The sequence below is a fragment of the Sciurus carolinensis genome, chromosome 3, assembly GCF_902686445.1.
Source record: "Sciurus carolinensis chromosome 3, mSciCar1.2, whole genome shotgun sequence".
In the NCBI taxonomy this organism is placed as follows: domain Eukaryota; kingdom Metazoa; phylum Chordata; class Mammalia; order Rodentia; family Sciuridae; genus Sciurus; species Sciurus carolinensis.
This window is the reverse complement of record NC_062215.1, coordinates 16,613,738-16,632,335: the sequence shown is the minus strand read 5'-3', so window position 1 is coordinate 16,632,335 and position 18,598 is coordinate 16,613,738. Positions and strand designations below refer to the sequence as shown.

General features: G+C 35.6%; 1 protein-coding gene and 1 pseudogene across 1 annotated transcript in view; one reads left to right on the top strand and one right to left on the bottom strand.

The window, feature by feature from the left end:
* Efcab13 (EF-hand calcium binding domain 13) overlaps positions 1-18,598 on the top strand; it is a 163,110-nt gene continuing 144,512 nt past the window's right edge. The window contains 6 exon segments of the mRNA XM_047543767.1: positions 1-117; positions 3,137-3,256; positions 7,940-8,097; positions 11,724-11,829; positions 16,461-16,591; positions 17,345-17,427. Coding sequence (XP_047399723.1) covers positions 3,227-3,256; positions 7,940-8,097; positions 11,724-11,829; positions 16,461-16,591; positions 17,345-17,427 — 508 coding nt within the window. The 5' untranslated portion in view covers positions 1-117; positions 3,137-3,226.
* Positions 6,656-7,234, bottom strand: LOC124980857 (high mobility group protein B3-like; annotated as a pseudogene).

Sequence of the window (18,598 nt, the reverse complement as noted above, 5' to 3'; positions counted from 1 at the left end):
CAGGAGGGTCCAGGGGGCCGATAGAAGCAGCCGTGACGGACCAGAGGTCCAGGCTAGGTTTGCTGAGGAGAGGGGAAAGAAGAACCCTTACAGCCTGAGGCAGGAGAATGACCTGTGGTGAGAGGACGAAGGAGAACATTAAAGGAGCGGGGTGAAGGAAGGTTCCAGAAAGGAAGGCGAGGCGCCCCATCCGGGTCGTCAGAGGGGTAGAGTGAGGAGGACGGAGACTGGTCACGAGGTCCCTCAGAAAGTGGTGATGGTAGAAGGGTGGAGGAGCCGGTGGCCCGGAAACTGCCCGGGCCCTGCGGCTGGCGCTTCCATCTCCCCATGGTTTGCCTCTTTATTGACATGTTGACTGTCTTCCCAGAGTTGTTTGCCTCGGAAAAACAGGGCCTGTGGGAACCCAGCGGAGCATAGTTCTTGCCCTGGTGCAGATTTACTCAGTATTCGTTAGGCAAACATGACAGACCAGGTGATTAATGTGGAAAGGCTGATTGATGACAATAGGTGCAATGAGGTTGTGTCTGCAGTTGCTGTTCAGGGACATTTGCAGGGGAAAAGTGAGTGGGGCGACTTGCAAGGGAGGTGCAGTGTGAGTGGAAGGGGAAGGTATCTCCAGTGGCAGGTCTTACATGGTCTTCAGTGAACGTGCCTTTATTTTTCTCATTGTAGGTCCTCATGACTCCATTTCCTCTTCAGTTACTTCTCTTGTTCCCTTTACAGAGAAACTCCATGAGTCTACCCTACTTTATGTCTCCAGCATCCACCTTCACCTCCTGGTTCTCACTCCAAGAACGCTGCCTTCCTACCATTCCGTCCGGTGGAGCCTCTCAACATTGTGGGCGTCCTCTCTACTTTGCAAAACCTAATCAGTCATTTAGTACTTGAAGATCAATAGCACCTTTTACCACAATTGATTACTCTTTGAAGTACTTTCTTCACTGATTCTTTTTTTTTTATTAAAATCTTTTTTATTTTTACAGATTGCATTTTGATTCATTGTACACAAATGGGGTACAACTTTTCATTTCTATGGTTGTACACAATGTAGATTCACACCATTCATATAATCATACATATACATGGGGTAATACTGTCTCATTCTACTATCTTTTTGTCCCCCACCCCCTCCCACCCCATTTTCCTCTACATCATCCGAAGTTCCTTAGTCCCCCCCCCCCCCAACCCCCTCCTTGTATATTGACATGCACTTATCAGAGAAAACATTTGGCTGGTTTTCAGAAAGGACTTCAGGTCTTGTCTCCCTTTGTTCAGAACTCTTTAATGATTCCCACCCCTTCAGAGTCCAAGCTTAAGTTCTTGGTATTACCAAGGGGTCATTGGTGACCTGCCTTCCTCCTCCATTCTCTTTGCTGTCTTGGCTTCAGCCTCTTATGTGTTCCTACTGTTCTTGAATAGTGAGGCTCCTTTTTGTCCTAGGCCTTGGTACTTGCTCTTCTTTCTAACTTAAGCCTCTTTTCTAAAATACTCATTGGTTCCCTACCTCAGTTCCTCTACATTCAAGTCTCCTTCTCAGTCAAGTGTTCTTTGGCCACCCTTCTATTATCTGCATTTCTCCCCCTATACCATGCTTCATATCCTCCTCCCTTTTACTTTTTTTCTTGTTAGTATTTATCACAGATAACTGGCAAGTACAATGTATTTCACTTTTTTCCTATTTTGTCATCTCTCCTTGACTAGGAGGTAAACTTCTTATGAGCCAGAATTTCCCCCCTCCCCATTTTGTTTCCTGCTATATCCCCAGGCCCAGAAAGAGAGCCTAGCATTTTAAGCATACCATAAATCTATGTTGAATTTACAGATTGAGGAATGAATGGATGATTGAAGAACTCCCTGTCATCAGCATCCTTCATTTTCTCCTTTTTCTTTTTATTATTGTATATACCATTGTGCTTGATACTATGAGAAATAATTTCAAGAATAAGTTACCAGTCCCAGTTCTTTTATGTTGTAGTTGATAGAAGAGCTATCTATGTAAAAATTAATATACAAATGATTAGTGTATGTTGAATAGTGAGGATAGTAAGGATAATGAAGATAGTATTGCTGTGACAAACAGGTTAGAATTAAAGATTGAACAGATTAGAGAAGGTCTAGAAGAGAGTGCATAGAATGGGTTCCTGGGGAGACCTGTATAGATTTCTAATCTCTTCTTGAGATTTTGGCTATTGTTAATGTGATTTCATTTTATTTTTAAACCTATTTTGTTTAACATATTTTGGATTCCAGAGATGATAGATATATCACATTCAAAAGTAATTACTATAGCATATTTCAGAAATAAATGCAAATTATTTAAAAGTACCACTTGACAGAGTAATAGCTTTCTAATATGAAAAAGATACTGATGGTTACAACTAGTATTGTAATATATTGTAACATAACTAATAATATAATAAATAGCTGTTCAGATGTGGCTCAGATATGAGTAAAAAGAATTGTGAAAAATTTGGGAAATTCCAAAAGCATTGGTTATTACAGTTGCATGATGTGAAAATCTGTGGTCTTACGTAAAGCTAAGGTATCTTTTGTTTGTAGTAGTATTGTTTTGAGAGGCAATGTTGTATGGTGCTGAAGGGCATGGCCTTTGAAGTTAGCTTGCCTAAATTCAAATTCTGATTCCTTTCCTTGCTGGCTGTGTGATCTTGGGAAATTTCATTTGTCTCCAAGACTTTATTTTTCTCATCTTTAAAATAGGGATAATGGCAATTCCTTAAAGGACAGTTGGGAGAAATAAATGCAATAATTCATGTCAAAGTGTTTAATGTAATGTTTAGCACATAGTAAGCATTTTTTAGCATGGTCATTGCTGTTTCTGTAGTTCTACTCCTTAGGGTTTATTTGAATAAATATAATTGGATTTCTCTGCTTTTCATGCCATTTGAGATGCATTTATTTACTTCTTTATACCACAAAGGGATTGGATGCTCTCCTGTGATTTATAATCTAATAACTGTCTTCAAAAAAAAAAAAAAAAAGAGCTCATGTCCATATATCTGCGTTGCTAGGTATTATACCTTAAGTGAGTGTTACATTGAAGAGATAACTTCAGATGGATAAATATTATTACTTAAATTTCCTAAATAGGCATATGATTTTTTTCTTTTTCTGACAGGAAGGAAATCCTTTTGCACTGCTGCTCAGTCACACTTGTTGATCAGGTCCTTTGAATCCTGAAGAGCGGAATTTATCTCTCAACAGAAAGATGGAAACAAAAGCACATTTATTCTGCCAGGTACTTATTCAAGACAGTTTTTAAAGATTCCTTGTTTTTCTGTGTTTTTTTTTTTTTTTTTTTTTAGTTTATATTATTATACATCCATGATCATTAAGCAAATTTAGAGAGTAATAAAGTCCTCAGGAACCTGCCTAATATTTGATATGACTTTTGAGCTCTTTCAGTGAACGTATGTTGAACTGTCATCTAGTATGGGTGGGAATATCTTTTGGAGGTAGGGACCTGGATAATTTTTCAGGAGATCAAAGAATTTAAACTGTCTTCCAAAGTGGCTGTTACCATTTGCATTCTCACCAACAATGAATGAGTCCTTTTGCTTCACTTTCTTGTTTATATTTGTTGTTTATAGTGTTTGGGATTTTCACCTTTTAAATATATTGCTGTTGAATTTTAAAATTAACAGATAATAATTATGTATATTTATGGGATACAATGTGGTATTTTCTTCTATGTATAAGTTACCGAATGATTCTGTTAAATTCATTAACATTTCCATCACCTCAACAACTTACCATTTTTTGGTATAAGAATATTAAAAATTGTTTTTTCAGCAATTTTGAAATACACAGTATTAACAAATGTTGTTACCATGCAGTGCATCACATCACTAAAGCTTATTCCTCCAGCGTAACTGAAAGTTAGTACCTTTTGATCAATATTTTCCCTTTCCCCATTCCTCCCTCTCTCCTCCAGCCTCTCGTAAAACAGCTTTCTACTATGTGTTTATGGGATCAGGGTTTTTAGATTTTACATATAAGTGAGATCACACAGGGTTGTCTTTCTGTGGTGGCTTATTTCATGTAGCTTTCATTCAGTTTTATCCACGTTTTTGGGTCTGACAGAATTCCTTCCTTTTAAGTCTGTATCGTATTCCATTGTGTTGATATACTGCATTTTCATTGTCCTTTTGTCCATGGACACCAAGGTTGATTTTATATCTTGGCTACTTTGAATAATGATAAAAAATGAACATGGGAATACAGATATCTCTCTGACATACTATTTAGTTCCTCTGAATACATACCCAAAAGTGGACTTACTGGAGCATATGATAATTCTAATTTTAGTTTTTTGAGGAACCTTCATACTCTTTTCCAAAAATGACTGCACCAATTAATGTTCCAACCAATAGTTTTCAAGGGTTCCCTTTTCTTCATATCCTTGCCAATGCTTGATATCTTTTATCTTTTTTTTGATAATAGCTATTCTAACAGGTGTAAGGTAATATCTCACAGTGGTTTTAATTTGTATTTCCTAATGATTAGAGATGTTGAGCATTTTCTTTCAAATCTGTTGGTCATTTTAATTTTTTTTTTTCAGTACTAGGAATTGAACCCAAGGTGTTTTTCCACTGAGCTACATTCCCAGTCCGTTTATTTTTATTTTTTAACTTGAGACAGGGTCTTGCTAAGTTGCTGAAGTTGGCCTTAAACTTGCAGTTCTTTTGGTTCAGTCTTCTGAGTTGCTGGGGTTACAGGCATATGCTAACACATTTGGTTTATATGTGTTTATTTTTGAGAATTGTCTGTTCAGATTCTTTGCCAGCTTTTTAATTGGCTTATTTTCTTGATATGCTTAGGTTCCTTATTTGGATATTAACCCTTTATCAGGTGTATGGTTTATAAATATTTTTTCCCACTCTGTGGGTTGTGTTGTTATGCTGTTGTTTCCTTTGCTGTGTAGAAGGTTTTTTGTTTGATGCAATCCCCTCCATTTTTTTCCCCCTTTTTTGGTGCTGGGGATCAAACGCAGGGCCTTATGCATGATAGGCAAGTGATCTACTGCTGAGCTGTATCCTTCATGCAATCTTAGTAGCCTGTTTTTGCTTTTATTGTCTGTGCTTTCTGGGTTATATTAAAACAATACAAAACAAACAAAAAATACTTGCCAAGACTAGTGTTGTGGAACTTTTCCCAAAGGTTTTCTTCCAGTAACTTTACAATTTATTTTACCCATTTTGAATTGATTTTTGTATATGCTGTAAGATGAGTAGTGAGCAGTGTCATTCTCTTTTTCAATTTTTTTTTTTTTTGCATGTGGATATTCAGTTTTCCAACTACTGTTTGTTGAAGATACTGTCATTTCCCCATTGGGTGTTCTTGCCACTTCTGTCAAAAATCAACTGACCATAATACTTGAGTTATTTCTGAATTTTCAGTGCTATTCTAGTGGTCGATGTGACTGTTTTTATGCTAGTACTATGCTGTTTTGATTACTGTAGCTTTATAATGCATTTGAAATCAGGAAGTATGATGCCTCTAACTTTGTTTTGCTTCAGATTGCTTTGACTTTTTGAAGTCTTCTGGTTTACAAATTTTAGGATTGTTTTTTATATATTTTTTGAATAATGACATTGGAATTATGACAGGAATTGATCAAATCTGTAGATTGCTTTGGGTAGTATGGACACTTTAATAATATTAATTCTTCCAATTCATGAATGTGGTATATCTTTTCATTTACTTGTGTCTTCTTCAATTTCTTTTATCAATGTCTTATAGTTTTCATTATTGGGTTTTCACCATTATGACAGGTGTGTAGTGGTACCTTTTTTTAAATGTAATACTGTTTATTTAACTTCAAAAACATTTCAGCATTCTAAATATACGAAAATAACATAATGTTGCAAATTGTATTTATGTACAGAAGGTTCTTGAACTTTCATTGATGCAGTGACTCTTTGCTTTGCTGACAATGAAGAGTTCTACAGTTTGTTTGAAAGCAAAGTTTAAAATCTACTGTACTTAACTAAAAAAAATTCAAACACTTCTCATGCCAGCTAACCCCACCTTTTCCACAACAAGAAAGGCAGCAGATGCTATATCACTATATACAAAAATAAGACAACCTGAAACTAAATGGATGCCTACTGCAGTGTCATCACACTGTACGCCCTGAGCTATGGCCCCTCCAAAAGGCATCTTCCCCCTCAGCCTCAACGCCAAGCAAGGAGCATGAAGAGTTCTTATTGGTTGTGTTGTTCTTTTTACAGACTATAGATATGTACAATTGATAACTGAGGATTTCTAGCCAATAACCATATAGTTAATACCACTTACAAATTAAAAAAAAAAATGCCAGAAACATCTTCAAGTGCCTTGTCACACCAATAGCAAAGTGTACAGAGTGAGGAAAACATGAGAATGCCTTTTCATTTTGAAGATGTTTGGAAATATGTACAACTTTGATACAGTTTCAGGGTGCTCTGGACACCCAGGGCCACTTCATGTAAACCACTGACAATTTCTAGGTCACTTTTGAGAGACTATAATATGATCATGATCGAATTCTATAATTGAACCTAATGAGAGTAACAAGACACTTCTCAAATAAGATGTGTCAATCACAGTACTCCCCTACTCTAAGGTATTCCCAAGAAGAGGGATGAACAGTTTTTTATTCATCCTTCTCCTCTTCTTCATCTTTCTCTTCCACCTTTTTCCTGGCAACTTTAGCAGAACCCTTTTTGCCATCAAACTTTCCTTTAGACTTACAGTCAGCCACATCCTTCTTTTATTTCTCCTTCAGCTTTGCAACCTTAGTGATGTATGACTGCTTTTTGCTGTCACTTAAGTTATTCCACATCTCGCCCAGCTTTTTTGCCACATCTCCAAAGGAGATACCAGGATTTGTGGGCTTGATCTTGGGGCGGAATTCTGAACAGAACAGGAAGAATCCAGATGGTGGTCTTTTGGGGTCATTAGGGTCCTTTTTCTTCTTGCCTGCCTTAGCTGGTCCATAATTCTTCATGTTCTGATCATAGAGCACTTTATCCGCCTTTGCCATTTCATCAAATTTAGATTTCTTTTTCCCAGACATTGTCTTCCACCTCTCAGAGCACTTCTTGGAAAATTCTGCAAAATTGATAGGGACTTCTGGATTTTTCTTTTTATGTTCTCTGCAAATCTGCGCAAAGAAGGCATAAGCAGACATCTTGCCCTTTGGTTTGTTGGGGTCACCTTTAGCCATCCTGACTGTATTGTTCGCTAATCTCTGTATCTTGTTTTAATTTGCAGTTTACTAATGACATTTGATGTTGAGCATCTTTTTATATGCGTATTTGCTATCTTTACATTTTCTTTGGTTAAGTATTTGTACAGATAGATCATTTGCCCTTTAAAAATTGGGTTGTTCTTTTTTTTTATTGCTGTGTTTCAAGAGTTGTATATTTTGGATGATAGTCTTTTATCAGATGTGTTCTTTGCACATGTTTTCTCCCAGTGCTTTTCTCTCCTTCTCATGATATGTTTGTTCATAGAGCAAAAAATTTAAATTTTAATGGAGTCTAGTTTATCAATTATTTCTTTCATGGATCATGCCTTTGATTTGCATCTAAAGTATGGTTAATTTTTATGACTAAAATTGTTGCTTTGTAAAGCATATGGTAAATATTTTCAATCTGATGCCTTAAGAACTAGATTCAGGTATTGTTAGATATATTAATGAATGTCATGTATTTTATAGATGCATAATGCATAAAGGAAAACTGGTGAGATTTAGAGTAGGTAATCTGAAATAATAATGCACTAATGAATAAAATACTTTTCAACAAAATTCCCTTTGGTAGCACTATTTGAGAAAAAAATACTGATCTAAAATGAATTATTAGAGCCAGAATGTTGTGTTTAATGTATATGTACAAAGGGAGTATGTATAATTATGACTCTTGATTGTTCACAGGCAGAAGAAAATATTGACTTATCAGATAATAATTCTAATTCTTTTGGAACCAACTTGCCAACAAGAAATATTGAAAGCAAGAAATACATCAAAGTTTCTAAAACAGTGAAGAAAGTTTCACCTGAAATTAGGGGTTGTAATCCAGAACATGAAAATACGTAAGCTAAAAATGCTGATCTTAACTCTTTTGAATTATGCTTTTGTTAGTGCCACATAGTTTATGTTGTGTATTTGTGGCCATTCTTTCACGAGTATAGCTTTAACCCTTTTTACATCTTTGCTCGCTTCTGGCACAACCATGTGGAAGCCTGTTATCTATCACAGAATATGAATGAGAAGGCAGCAATTATCAATCTGTCCGTAAGTTTATCTTAAAGATAATTTAGGAAGGAAATAGAGAAGGGTTCTTCCATCTGAGCTTGGGTTCTGGTTTCCATGAAATTAAATCATTTGAATATTCATTAATTCTTTTTTTGTGTGTATTTCATTGCCTTGGTACCTTTTGTTAGTTACAAAAGAAGCTCTAGCCTTTTGCATATATACAGAATAAATAATGTTTATTTTTAATATTTAAAAGATTGAAATAGAAAACTTGCTTCTCGTAAAAAGAAGAAAGCTCTGAGAAAACATTCTGGATATATCTCACTTTATCTTTTTCCAACTATATGCTGGTCTTACCAATTGGTGAAGTTGGGAATTATCTGTGCATTGTGATTAAAGAGGCACTTAAACTCAAATCTCTACCTACTATAAGTTTGTATTTCCATTTTATTTAACCTAACATTTTTACCATGATTTCTGTTTGTTAGATGACAAAAGCAAGTCAATTATTTCTGGAAGACCACAATAAAACTTGTTATCTAGGAAGGAGTAGAAGGTATGGGGAATGTCCCTTACCTTCTTTCTTTAGCATTGTTCAAAATGGGTTAGCACCTTGGAGACACATGCCCCAGAGGAATGGAATACAGGACAAATATTTTAGAACTATTCATTATTTATACCAAATCATCTCTATTTCATAAGATGTTTGAGGCAGCTCATAATTTAAAAGTACACTTATTCTTAGAAAAGAAGATGAAAGACCAAAGTCATGTAGCAGAGAGGAAACCATGATTGAACCAGGTATTGGATATATGGGGAAGAGGTGGGAGAGACGAAGCAGCAGTAGACTTTAGGTTGTGACCCGTTATTGGGTCATGAAATCAGTTTAGAAAGTCACTATTAGTTGCTGGGCATGGTTGTACATGCCTTGTAATCCTGGTGACTTGGGAGATGAAGGCAGGTGGATCACAAGTTCAAGTCCAGCCTCAGCAACTTAGTGAGCTCCTGTAAAGGAGGACTGGGAATGTAGCTCAGTGGTTAAGAACCCTTGGGTTCAAACTCTAGTACCAAAAACAACAAAAAACCAAAACCAAAACAAAAGCCCAAAATCCAAAACCAAACCACCACCATAACAAATATACAAAAAGAAAGTCACTACTAGTATGTTTTTTTAAGGAAATAGTTTAGAATTGATGACAGAGTACTTTTCACATCATATGAATAAGTATTGCTTTGTGAAATAGTTTGTTTTTATATATTCTCTTTCTGAACTGTTTCTCAACAGAAAATTTATTTTAGCCTATTTATTTTCAAAATAGTTGAAAATCATTTCCTATGGGACCAGAAGACTATAAGAGGGTACTAAGAGCAAGGTAATGGATCTCAGGATAGGAATTTAGGGGACTGGTTTTAAAAGGGATACAGAGTCAAAAAGGCAAAGTATCTGCTGGATGTATGATAAAAATTTCTCTTATTTTACAAGTTTGTTTAGGACTAAATTTACCTAAAGATGGTAAAGATATAATTTAGTCATTATCCTATGTATTACCTAGGCAGCCCTTGTTTTAAAGAGGGAACCATTTCTGAAAGAACTTTCAGTTTTGCATACAAGGAAGAGTAAGGTACTATTCCAAGATATGAGGAGATGCAACTCAGTTGATGTGAATCCTGGACAGGAACAGCCTATGGGGTTTGCCATAGTGAGTTTCAGTTTGTCTGCATGTTAGAATTACGTGGGTATTTTTAAAAACTTCAAATGTCAGGCCACACCCAAACAATTAAACCACAATATTTGAGAATGGGACATAGGTTTTAGTATTTTCTGTAGCTCCCCAGGTGATTACAATGTGAAGAAGACAAAGTTTGGGATCTAGTTCAGCCCAGAATCATTCTTATTCAACACAATAGGAAACAGAATTACTCAAAAATAATTTTGTGTTGGTCCTTGAAATTTAGATATATCCTGGATTATCTGAAGTAAAACTATGTAGTTTTCCAAGAGTATGGGTCTTGTCTTTTCCAGTTTGATTCAGGCTAATTGTATTTATCTTGTATAGTTTATGTGATGTTTGTGTTGTGAAAGTTCTTTGCAGTACAATAAGAAGTGGAAGTAAGAAATAAAAGCAGTAATCAAGCAGAATGATTGTTAAAAGGCCATTCAGCTTCTAGTGCTTCTAGTGCCCAGACTTTAGCCTTGAAATACTGTTTCTTATTAAAAGGCTCTTTGGAGAAATGGCCAATTTCAGGTCTGGGAGAGAAAATGTACAGAGAAGCCCAGAACATGTTGACTTCCACAGATAAGAAAGCTAAGGAAGAATGTTACCAGTGATGCATCAGGAGGACCGAAGTGCCTACTTGAAGAAGCTTCCACCTTTTTCCACTGAAGATGAGAAAATCAGAGCATCAACAAAGAATAATTATTACAGGGACTTAAACTACATCAAATATATTTAAATTCACATATTCAAAATGATAGAGCCAATTGGAAATTATGTACTTCTGATGGAAAAACACCACTTAAAAAACCAAGTGGTTTTGTACTTCCACCCTAAAAAATTAAACATTAATATGATCAGACTTTTAAATCCTATGACCATGATGAAACTGCCAGCAAAATCCAGACTGGAAAATCTGTAGGACAAATGATATCATCATCATCAGCAGCAGCAGCAGAAAGTGAAAGAAGCTATAAATGAAGAGAGATTTAAGACATATTAGCCAACTGTAACATGGGGATTTTATTGAATCTTGATGCAAAGTGTTGAAACAGTTTTTAATTTTTTTATTTGTATAGACTGCATTTTGATTTTGTACACAAATGGGGTACATCATTTTGTTTCTATGGTTGTGCACGATGTAGATTCATTTTATATCATTTAAGAGACAGCTGGAAACTTGAACACTGATTATCTCACTTGATATTAATAAATGCCTATTAATATTTCATAATAGTATTTTAGATGTTTTTTAAAGAAAAAAACACCTTATGGAGATGTATATTTGAAATCTTTACAGATGAGGCCAGGTGCAGTGGCACAGCCTGTAATCCCAGCTACTTGGGAGTCTGAAACAGGTGGTTCATAAGTTTGAGGCCAGCCTTAGCAATTTGGCAAGACCCTGTCTTAAAATAAGAAATGAAAAAGGTTGGGGATGTAACTCAATAGTAGCGTGTCTCTAGGCTCAATCACCAGTATCCACCCCCCAAAAAAAAAAAAGATCTTTGCAATGAAATAATATGATACTGGTATTAACCTCAATATAATAAAGGATAAGAGCAGGGATAAGGATATAGAAGGAATAAGACTGGCTGTTAGTGCAGCTGGGTGATAGGTACATATGGGGTATCATTATATTATCCTGTCTACTTTGGTTTACATTCAAAAATTTCCATAATGAAATGTTGAAAAGAAGGAAAAAGGAATCAAAACAATCTAGGAATTATTCTAATTTCTATGTGATTTAGGTATAAAACATCAGTATTCCTAAGTAGAGAAGAAAAATATGAATTTTCAGGAGAAAAAAAGATCAGGAGAAAGAAAACTTTACAACTGCATAGCAGAAGAACTGAGGTAAATATTTGGAAAATTTCCTTTCACCTTCAGATATTGTTCTTGGATCGCAAACATTCTTGTGTATTTTAAGTCCAGGTTTTGAAATGTCATTATTTTAAATGTTACTTCTCCTTCCTCTTTCTCTCATCTTTTTTCTTTTCTTAACTACTGAGTCATATCCTTACCCCTTTTTAATATTTTTAATTTTGAGTCAGGGCCTTGCTAAGTTTTTAAGGTTGGCTTTGAATTTGTGATCATCTTGCCTCAGCCTCTCTCTCTCTTTTCTTTTCTTTTCTTCCTTTCCTTTCCTTTCCTTTCTTTACTTTCCCTCCCTTCTTCCTGTCTTCCCTTCCTTCCTTCCTTCCGTGGACTCTCATGTTGCCCATGCTGGACTTAAACTCCTGGGCTCAAGTGATATTCCTGCCTCAGCTTCCTGAATAGCTGGAACTTTAGGAATGCACCATCATGCTTGGTTTTCCTTCTTTTTTTTTTTTTTTTTTTTAAATAAGGACTTCTGTCAGGAGATTATGAAAACTTTACCTTTCTTTCTCCATTAAACCAGTTTTTTTTTTTTTTTTAAATTTGTGTCCTCTCCTGACATTTCTGCTACTTTAACAATGACCGTAGTGTTTCTTGGTTTGTGGCAGCATAACCTCAGTCTCTGCCTTCATTTCCACATGGGTCTTTATGGTCTTCTCTCCTCTATCTCAACTTTCCCTCTTCCTTACTTTTTTGAGCACATCTGTCATTAGATACCTCATTTCAAGATCCTTAACTTACATCTATAAAGAATTTTTCCTCAATTAAGGTCATATTCACAGGTTCCAGAGATTAGGACATTGACATATGTTTTTGTGGAGTCATCATTCAACATCCTACATTTGATTTTTTTTTGTTTACTTTTATTCCTATTTTATTCCGAACTTTTTTTTAAAAAATGTTCTTTTTAGATATACATGACATAGAGTGTATTTTATTCTATTTATTCTAATTAGGATCCCATTCTTCTGGTTGTATATGATATGGAGATTTATTGTGATGTATTCATATATGAACACAGAAAAGTTATGTCCAATTCATTTTATTATCTTTCCTATTCCTATTCCCCCTCCCTTCCTTCCATTCCTTGCCTAATCCAATGAACTTCTATTCTTTATCTCCCCTCCTTGTTGTGTGTTAGCATCTGCACATCAGAGAAAACATTCAACCTTTGTTTTTTTGGGTTTAGCTTATTACACTTAGCATGACAGTCTCCAGTTCAATCCATTTACCAGCAAAAGTCATAAAGTCATTCTTTTTTATGGTTCAGTAGTATTCTATTGTGTATATATACCACAGTTTCTTAATCCATTCATCTGTTGAAGGGCACCTAGGTTGGTTCCATAGCTTAGCTATTGTGAATTGAGCTACTATAAACATTGATGTGCCTGCATCACTGTAGTATGCTGATTTTAAGTCCTTTCGATTTTTACCAAGGAGTGGGAGAATTGGGTTAAATGGTGGTTCCATTTCAAGTTTTCTGAGGAATCTCTTTTTTTGGGGGGGATACTGGGGATTGAACTCAGGGGCACTCAACCACTGTGCCACATCCCCAGCCCTTTTTATATTTTATTTAGGGACAGGGTCTCACTAAATTGCTTAGTACCTTGCTTTTGCTGAGGCTGACTTTGAAGTCTTGATCCTCCTGCCTCAGTCTCCTGAGCTGCTGGGATTATAGGCATGTGCGACAGCACTTGGTGCTTCTGAGGAACCTATACTGCTATCCAGAGTGGTTGCACCAATTTGCAGTCCTACCAGCAGTGTATGAGTGTAACTTTTCCCCCATATCCTCACCAACATTTATTTTTACTTTTATTCTTGATAATTGCCCTTCTGACTAGAGTGAAATGAATTCTCAGTGTAGTTTCAATTTGCATTTCTCTAATGGCTAGAGATGATGAACTTTTTAATGTATTGTTGACCATTTATATATCTTCTTCTAAGAAGTGCTTTGGCAGGAATTTGAAGAACTTTAAGAGTAACCTTAAGTAACCCTGTGACCTTGCTGTGCATTCCATTGCTTATTAATAACTACTTCCTAACAGTATCCACTCTACATAGTGATACATTCTCCTCATGATTTCTCAGGTTCACAACACCATTCCACTAGGGCAAGGCACTACTTGTGTCCCCCATTTCCAGATGAGTCCAGTCATTCTCTACTTAGTGTGAACAGGAGAGATGTGTTCCAATTAACACGTTTGGTCAGAAGTGGCCATAGAAAGCGTGGAGCCATACAGCTGGTGGCTGCCCTGCAAGCACCTCAGTTGTTTTTCACAGTTCATAATCCACCTCTTTTCAGCCCCGGTAGCAACTTCTCTACACAACATCTTCAGAGAGCCCTTGGAGATCTCCATTTTGGTCTCCCACCTCCAGCAAATGCATTATGATGGCAAGAATTGTTTCTGGGGATGCAGTTGTCAATCTTGATCAATTAGACAATGATAAACGAGGGTTTCCACTGATGAGAAGTAGAAAAATGACATCTTTTCTAAAGAAAGTTGCTAGAACCGGGGGTATCATTTCCTGACTTCCAGGGTGTCCAGCATTCTCCTTATGGTTCTTTCAGCACCCGTGTAGCACAGAAGCATGGGACTCCTGAGCATAGGAGGGACCTAGAAACAGATCTGAAGAATGTCAGACTCGCCATATTAACCCCTACATTTGCTTTTTATTTCAGTATTTCTTCTTATATATCTATTTTGATATTCATTGTGCACCCCAAGTTGAGAACAAATGCCTTCCATCACTTTTGGAAAATTTGAATTCATTGCTTTAGAGTATTTATTCTCCCTTAATCTTTTACTATCCTTCTGGTTCTTGTTAGATGTATGTTGGACCTTATCATTCTGTTCTTCATGTTCTTTCACACTTGTATTAACTTTCTGTTACTATAACAAAATACCTGAAAAATTAACTTTTAAAGAGAAAAAGCTTTATTTTGTCCCATGTTTCTGGAGTTTTCAGTTCAAGTGGCTCCATTCTTTGAGCCTCTGATGGGGCAGCATGTAGTGGCAGGAGTAGGTTTCAGAGCAAACCACAATCCTTATGCACTAAGAAGCAGAAAGTGAGACAGAGAGAGACTAGGATCCCATAGTCCCCTTTGAAGTCAGACTCCCAGTTACCTAAGGGGCCTATCATTGAGTGGCACCTCTCAAAGGTGTCAGTACTTCCAGACTCACTGTGGGGACCTGGTCTTTAACACATCAGCCCATATTCAAACCATAGCAATATTACTTCATATTTTTCATCAATTTCTCTTTCTCTAACTTGTATTTTGTAATTTCTCCTTATCTTCTTTGTGGTGCACTTATTCTTCATCCACCTGAATTTAATTTGCAGTTTAGCCTTCGCATTGAGATTTCAATTTCAATGATTTCATTTTTTAATTCTAAAAGTTTTATTTGGTGCTTCTTAAAATCTGCCTTAAATCATATTCTTTGCTCATTTTCCATAGTTACTTCATCATGGGTACCTGATAAAGATTGGTATCTGATAAATATGTGAAATCTGTGGGGAATCTAAATCAGTCATTTTGTATGATTCTCATTCATATTAACTGTGTCCTTGAATATTTTATGTTTTGCTCATTCTTTCACATATACTTGATTTACATATATGGGAATCTTTTATGAATAAATCTCTCTACCTCCAAGAAAATTTTTTGAGAATTTGCATTTGCTTCTGTCTTGCACTTCATAACTGTTACCTGTCTGGGATCACTTTAAATGAATTTTTAAAATTTCTGTTTTCCTGGCCCACATATTTAGTGTAGATTTGAATTACAAATTCATATGTGTCTGGAGACATGGCTATAACTGATCAGGAGGAATGGTCTTTCTTCTTCTCTTTCTTTTTATTTTCCAGCCCAGATTTGAGACAGAAAGAAACTATATTCTGCATATTCCTCCAGTGAAGGTAAGTTTTTTCCTAGCCTACTTTTGCTGAGAACATTGATTTGAAGATTTTGGCTTTACATTGGATCTCAGTATCAATTTCTATCAATTTTTTGTGGTTTGAATGTTCTCTTTACATTCTGAATAGTCTTTGAAACTCAAGGTCGTAGGTTCCATGTAAAATTCAAGACATTTATAATTAGAGTCCTCATTCAAAAGTGGTACTTTTCTATCTATCTTGCTGTTTCTCTCTTTTAAACCATGTTTTTACATGCAGGGTTAAGTGGATAATTTATTCAATCATGATGATAGTTAAATATGTCATCTGAATAACTGTGTTGATTCTTCACATTATTTTGCACCTATAGTTAAAATCTGTATATGTAGCCTAGTCTGGTGACTGAGTCATGTTGTCCTCACTATACCTTAGGTTTTCCCTGCTCTGTAAAATTCATGACTGCAAATTGACAGAATATTAATAGAACCCAATTAATTGTATACTTAAGAAAAACATGGCTTTTCAAAAAGAACATTGTACAGTTTACTTAAAAGTTTAGCATATGTAAAATGCAATTTAATTATAGAAAGCAATTACATCAGAAGCATAGCCAGGTGAGGAGCCCAAGGTATGATTATCTTTAAGAGATTCATTTTCCAAGAGTCATTGATTACTAGGGTGATCTCAGGCACCAACATACTTGCTTTTGGATTTAGATTGCCTCTCCCTCTCTGAAGCTGTCAAAGGAGAAGATGACCAGGAAAGAAAGCACTTTATGCCAGTTGCCGAATCAAAACAGGGTTCACAAGACTTCATTACCTGTTTGTACATCTTCCTCGGTTATTCGGTATTTAAATCATTGAATTCTATTCCTTGACTGTTGCTTCAAGATTGGGATTTTATTTTCCAGAGTTATCTGTCTCTTTTGCAAATGTAATATCAAATAGTTTGTGCAAATTAAGAGATTATGCTTTTAGGAAGGATCAAGTAGAGGTAAGAGCACTATGATTGGAAGACTTAAATTGAGTACTAATTGACATATTTTAATTTAGTCTCTTGTAAAATTCACTTTATATCTCTAGGCCTCATTTTCCACTTTTGTAGAAGAATTATGTATTATATGCCCTCTTAAGATTTCTTCTAATACTGATGATAAATGATTTGTTATTTTTTATAATGATATCAGAGGAATCATCTTTTCCAGATATTTTTACTGACAGGTGATGAGATCTTTGATTCTTTGACTGTTTAAAGACATTTTCATTTGCCTTATTATTACAACTTTCTTAAAAAAATTGATGTGACTTGTAAAATACTAGAAAATTGGACTATAACCAAAGAATGGGCTCTATTTACTGTCTAGGGTCTGTAAATTCTGTTCCCTACAGATACATTGTATAAAAGAAATAAGGTGGGAATTATGGGAGAAAGAATATGCAACTTTGTCACTTGAAAGTTCTTTGGGAAAGGTTCTTAGGATGAAAGAGAGAGAGAGATGAATATATGAATCACAGGTTATTTGATAGGTTTGCTAATATTTTAAAAGGTGGTTTTATATAATTTTCTTTGCTGCTTTCTAATATGAATGTTTCTTTGACAGGGAAAAGAAAATGCATTCTAACCTCTCCCTGACATTATATGAAGAAATACCTCAAGGACACTTTTACCAAGAAGAATTAAATGGTAATAAGAAGCTCTAGAATTTCTTGAATAAATTTCCCGATTATATGCTCTTTCAGCAGTTAGTACCTCTTTTTCCATTTCCAGAGGCTTATGATATCAACTGATATTACATTATATGGTAAATGCTGCAGGCCATGAGAAAACAAAAGTAGACTGTTTAGTCTATAAATATGTTTTGCTGTATTGATTTCACTGGAATATTCTCATGATTACCTTAATATTAAGGTGTATGCTACCCTTTACTCCTTGACATTGACTTTTACGGTAACTTGGGCTTCTCCTTGTATTTATGGAGTGATTTGGCATAGTGTTCTTTCTTCTTAACTCTGCTCATCGTATTAGCCATCTTAGTGCCCACGTGGATCACCCCTGTGCTGCTCTAGCTTCATACCTCATTTCTCTGACCAGAAATGATGGCTGTAAATCAAACATGGTCATCATGTTGAAATCTAGACTGTCAGGTCTTGTTCTCTCTTCACAATCTCTTATACTCTCACCTCTTTTTATTTACAATTTCATTTCCTTGACCCCCCCTATTTGGTGCCCTTATATGATTTCCAACCCTGCTACATTTTTTTTAGCATGGTTGGCATTACTTTAAGTTTTCACCAGAGCTCTCTCCTATTTCCTTTGGTGCCTATTTCATATAGTCATGTCTTTCCTCAAATCTTAAACCCTATCACACCTATTTGTTAAAATAAAAAAAAAAAACTTTTATTTAATTAAAATATTAAAATTTGCTTCTCTGAACTATATGAAAGTGGCTATTTTCTCCCCCATTTCTTTTTGTTCTTAAAATTTTTTTATTATGGTAAAAACACTTAGCATGAGACCTACTTCTTAACAAAGTTTTAGGTGTAAAATAACAGTATTGTTATCTATAGTGACAAGATTGTACAGCAGAGCTCTAAAACTTATTTTGTGTAAATTTTTGTTTTATTTGTTGCTATATTGCCCAGGCTGACCTTGAATTTGTGATTCTCCTGCTTCAGTCTATGAAGTGTAACTGAAATTTTATATCCATGATTAACAACTCCCTGCTTTCTCCTCCCCAAAGTCCCTGGCAACCACAGTTCTATTCTTTGCTTCATGAGTTTGATTGTTTCAGACACCTTATGCAAGTGGAATCATGCAGTATTTGTCCTTCTGTGACTGGCTTATTTCACTAACA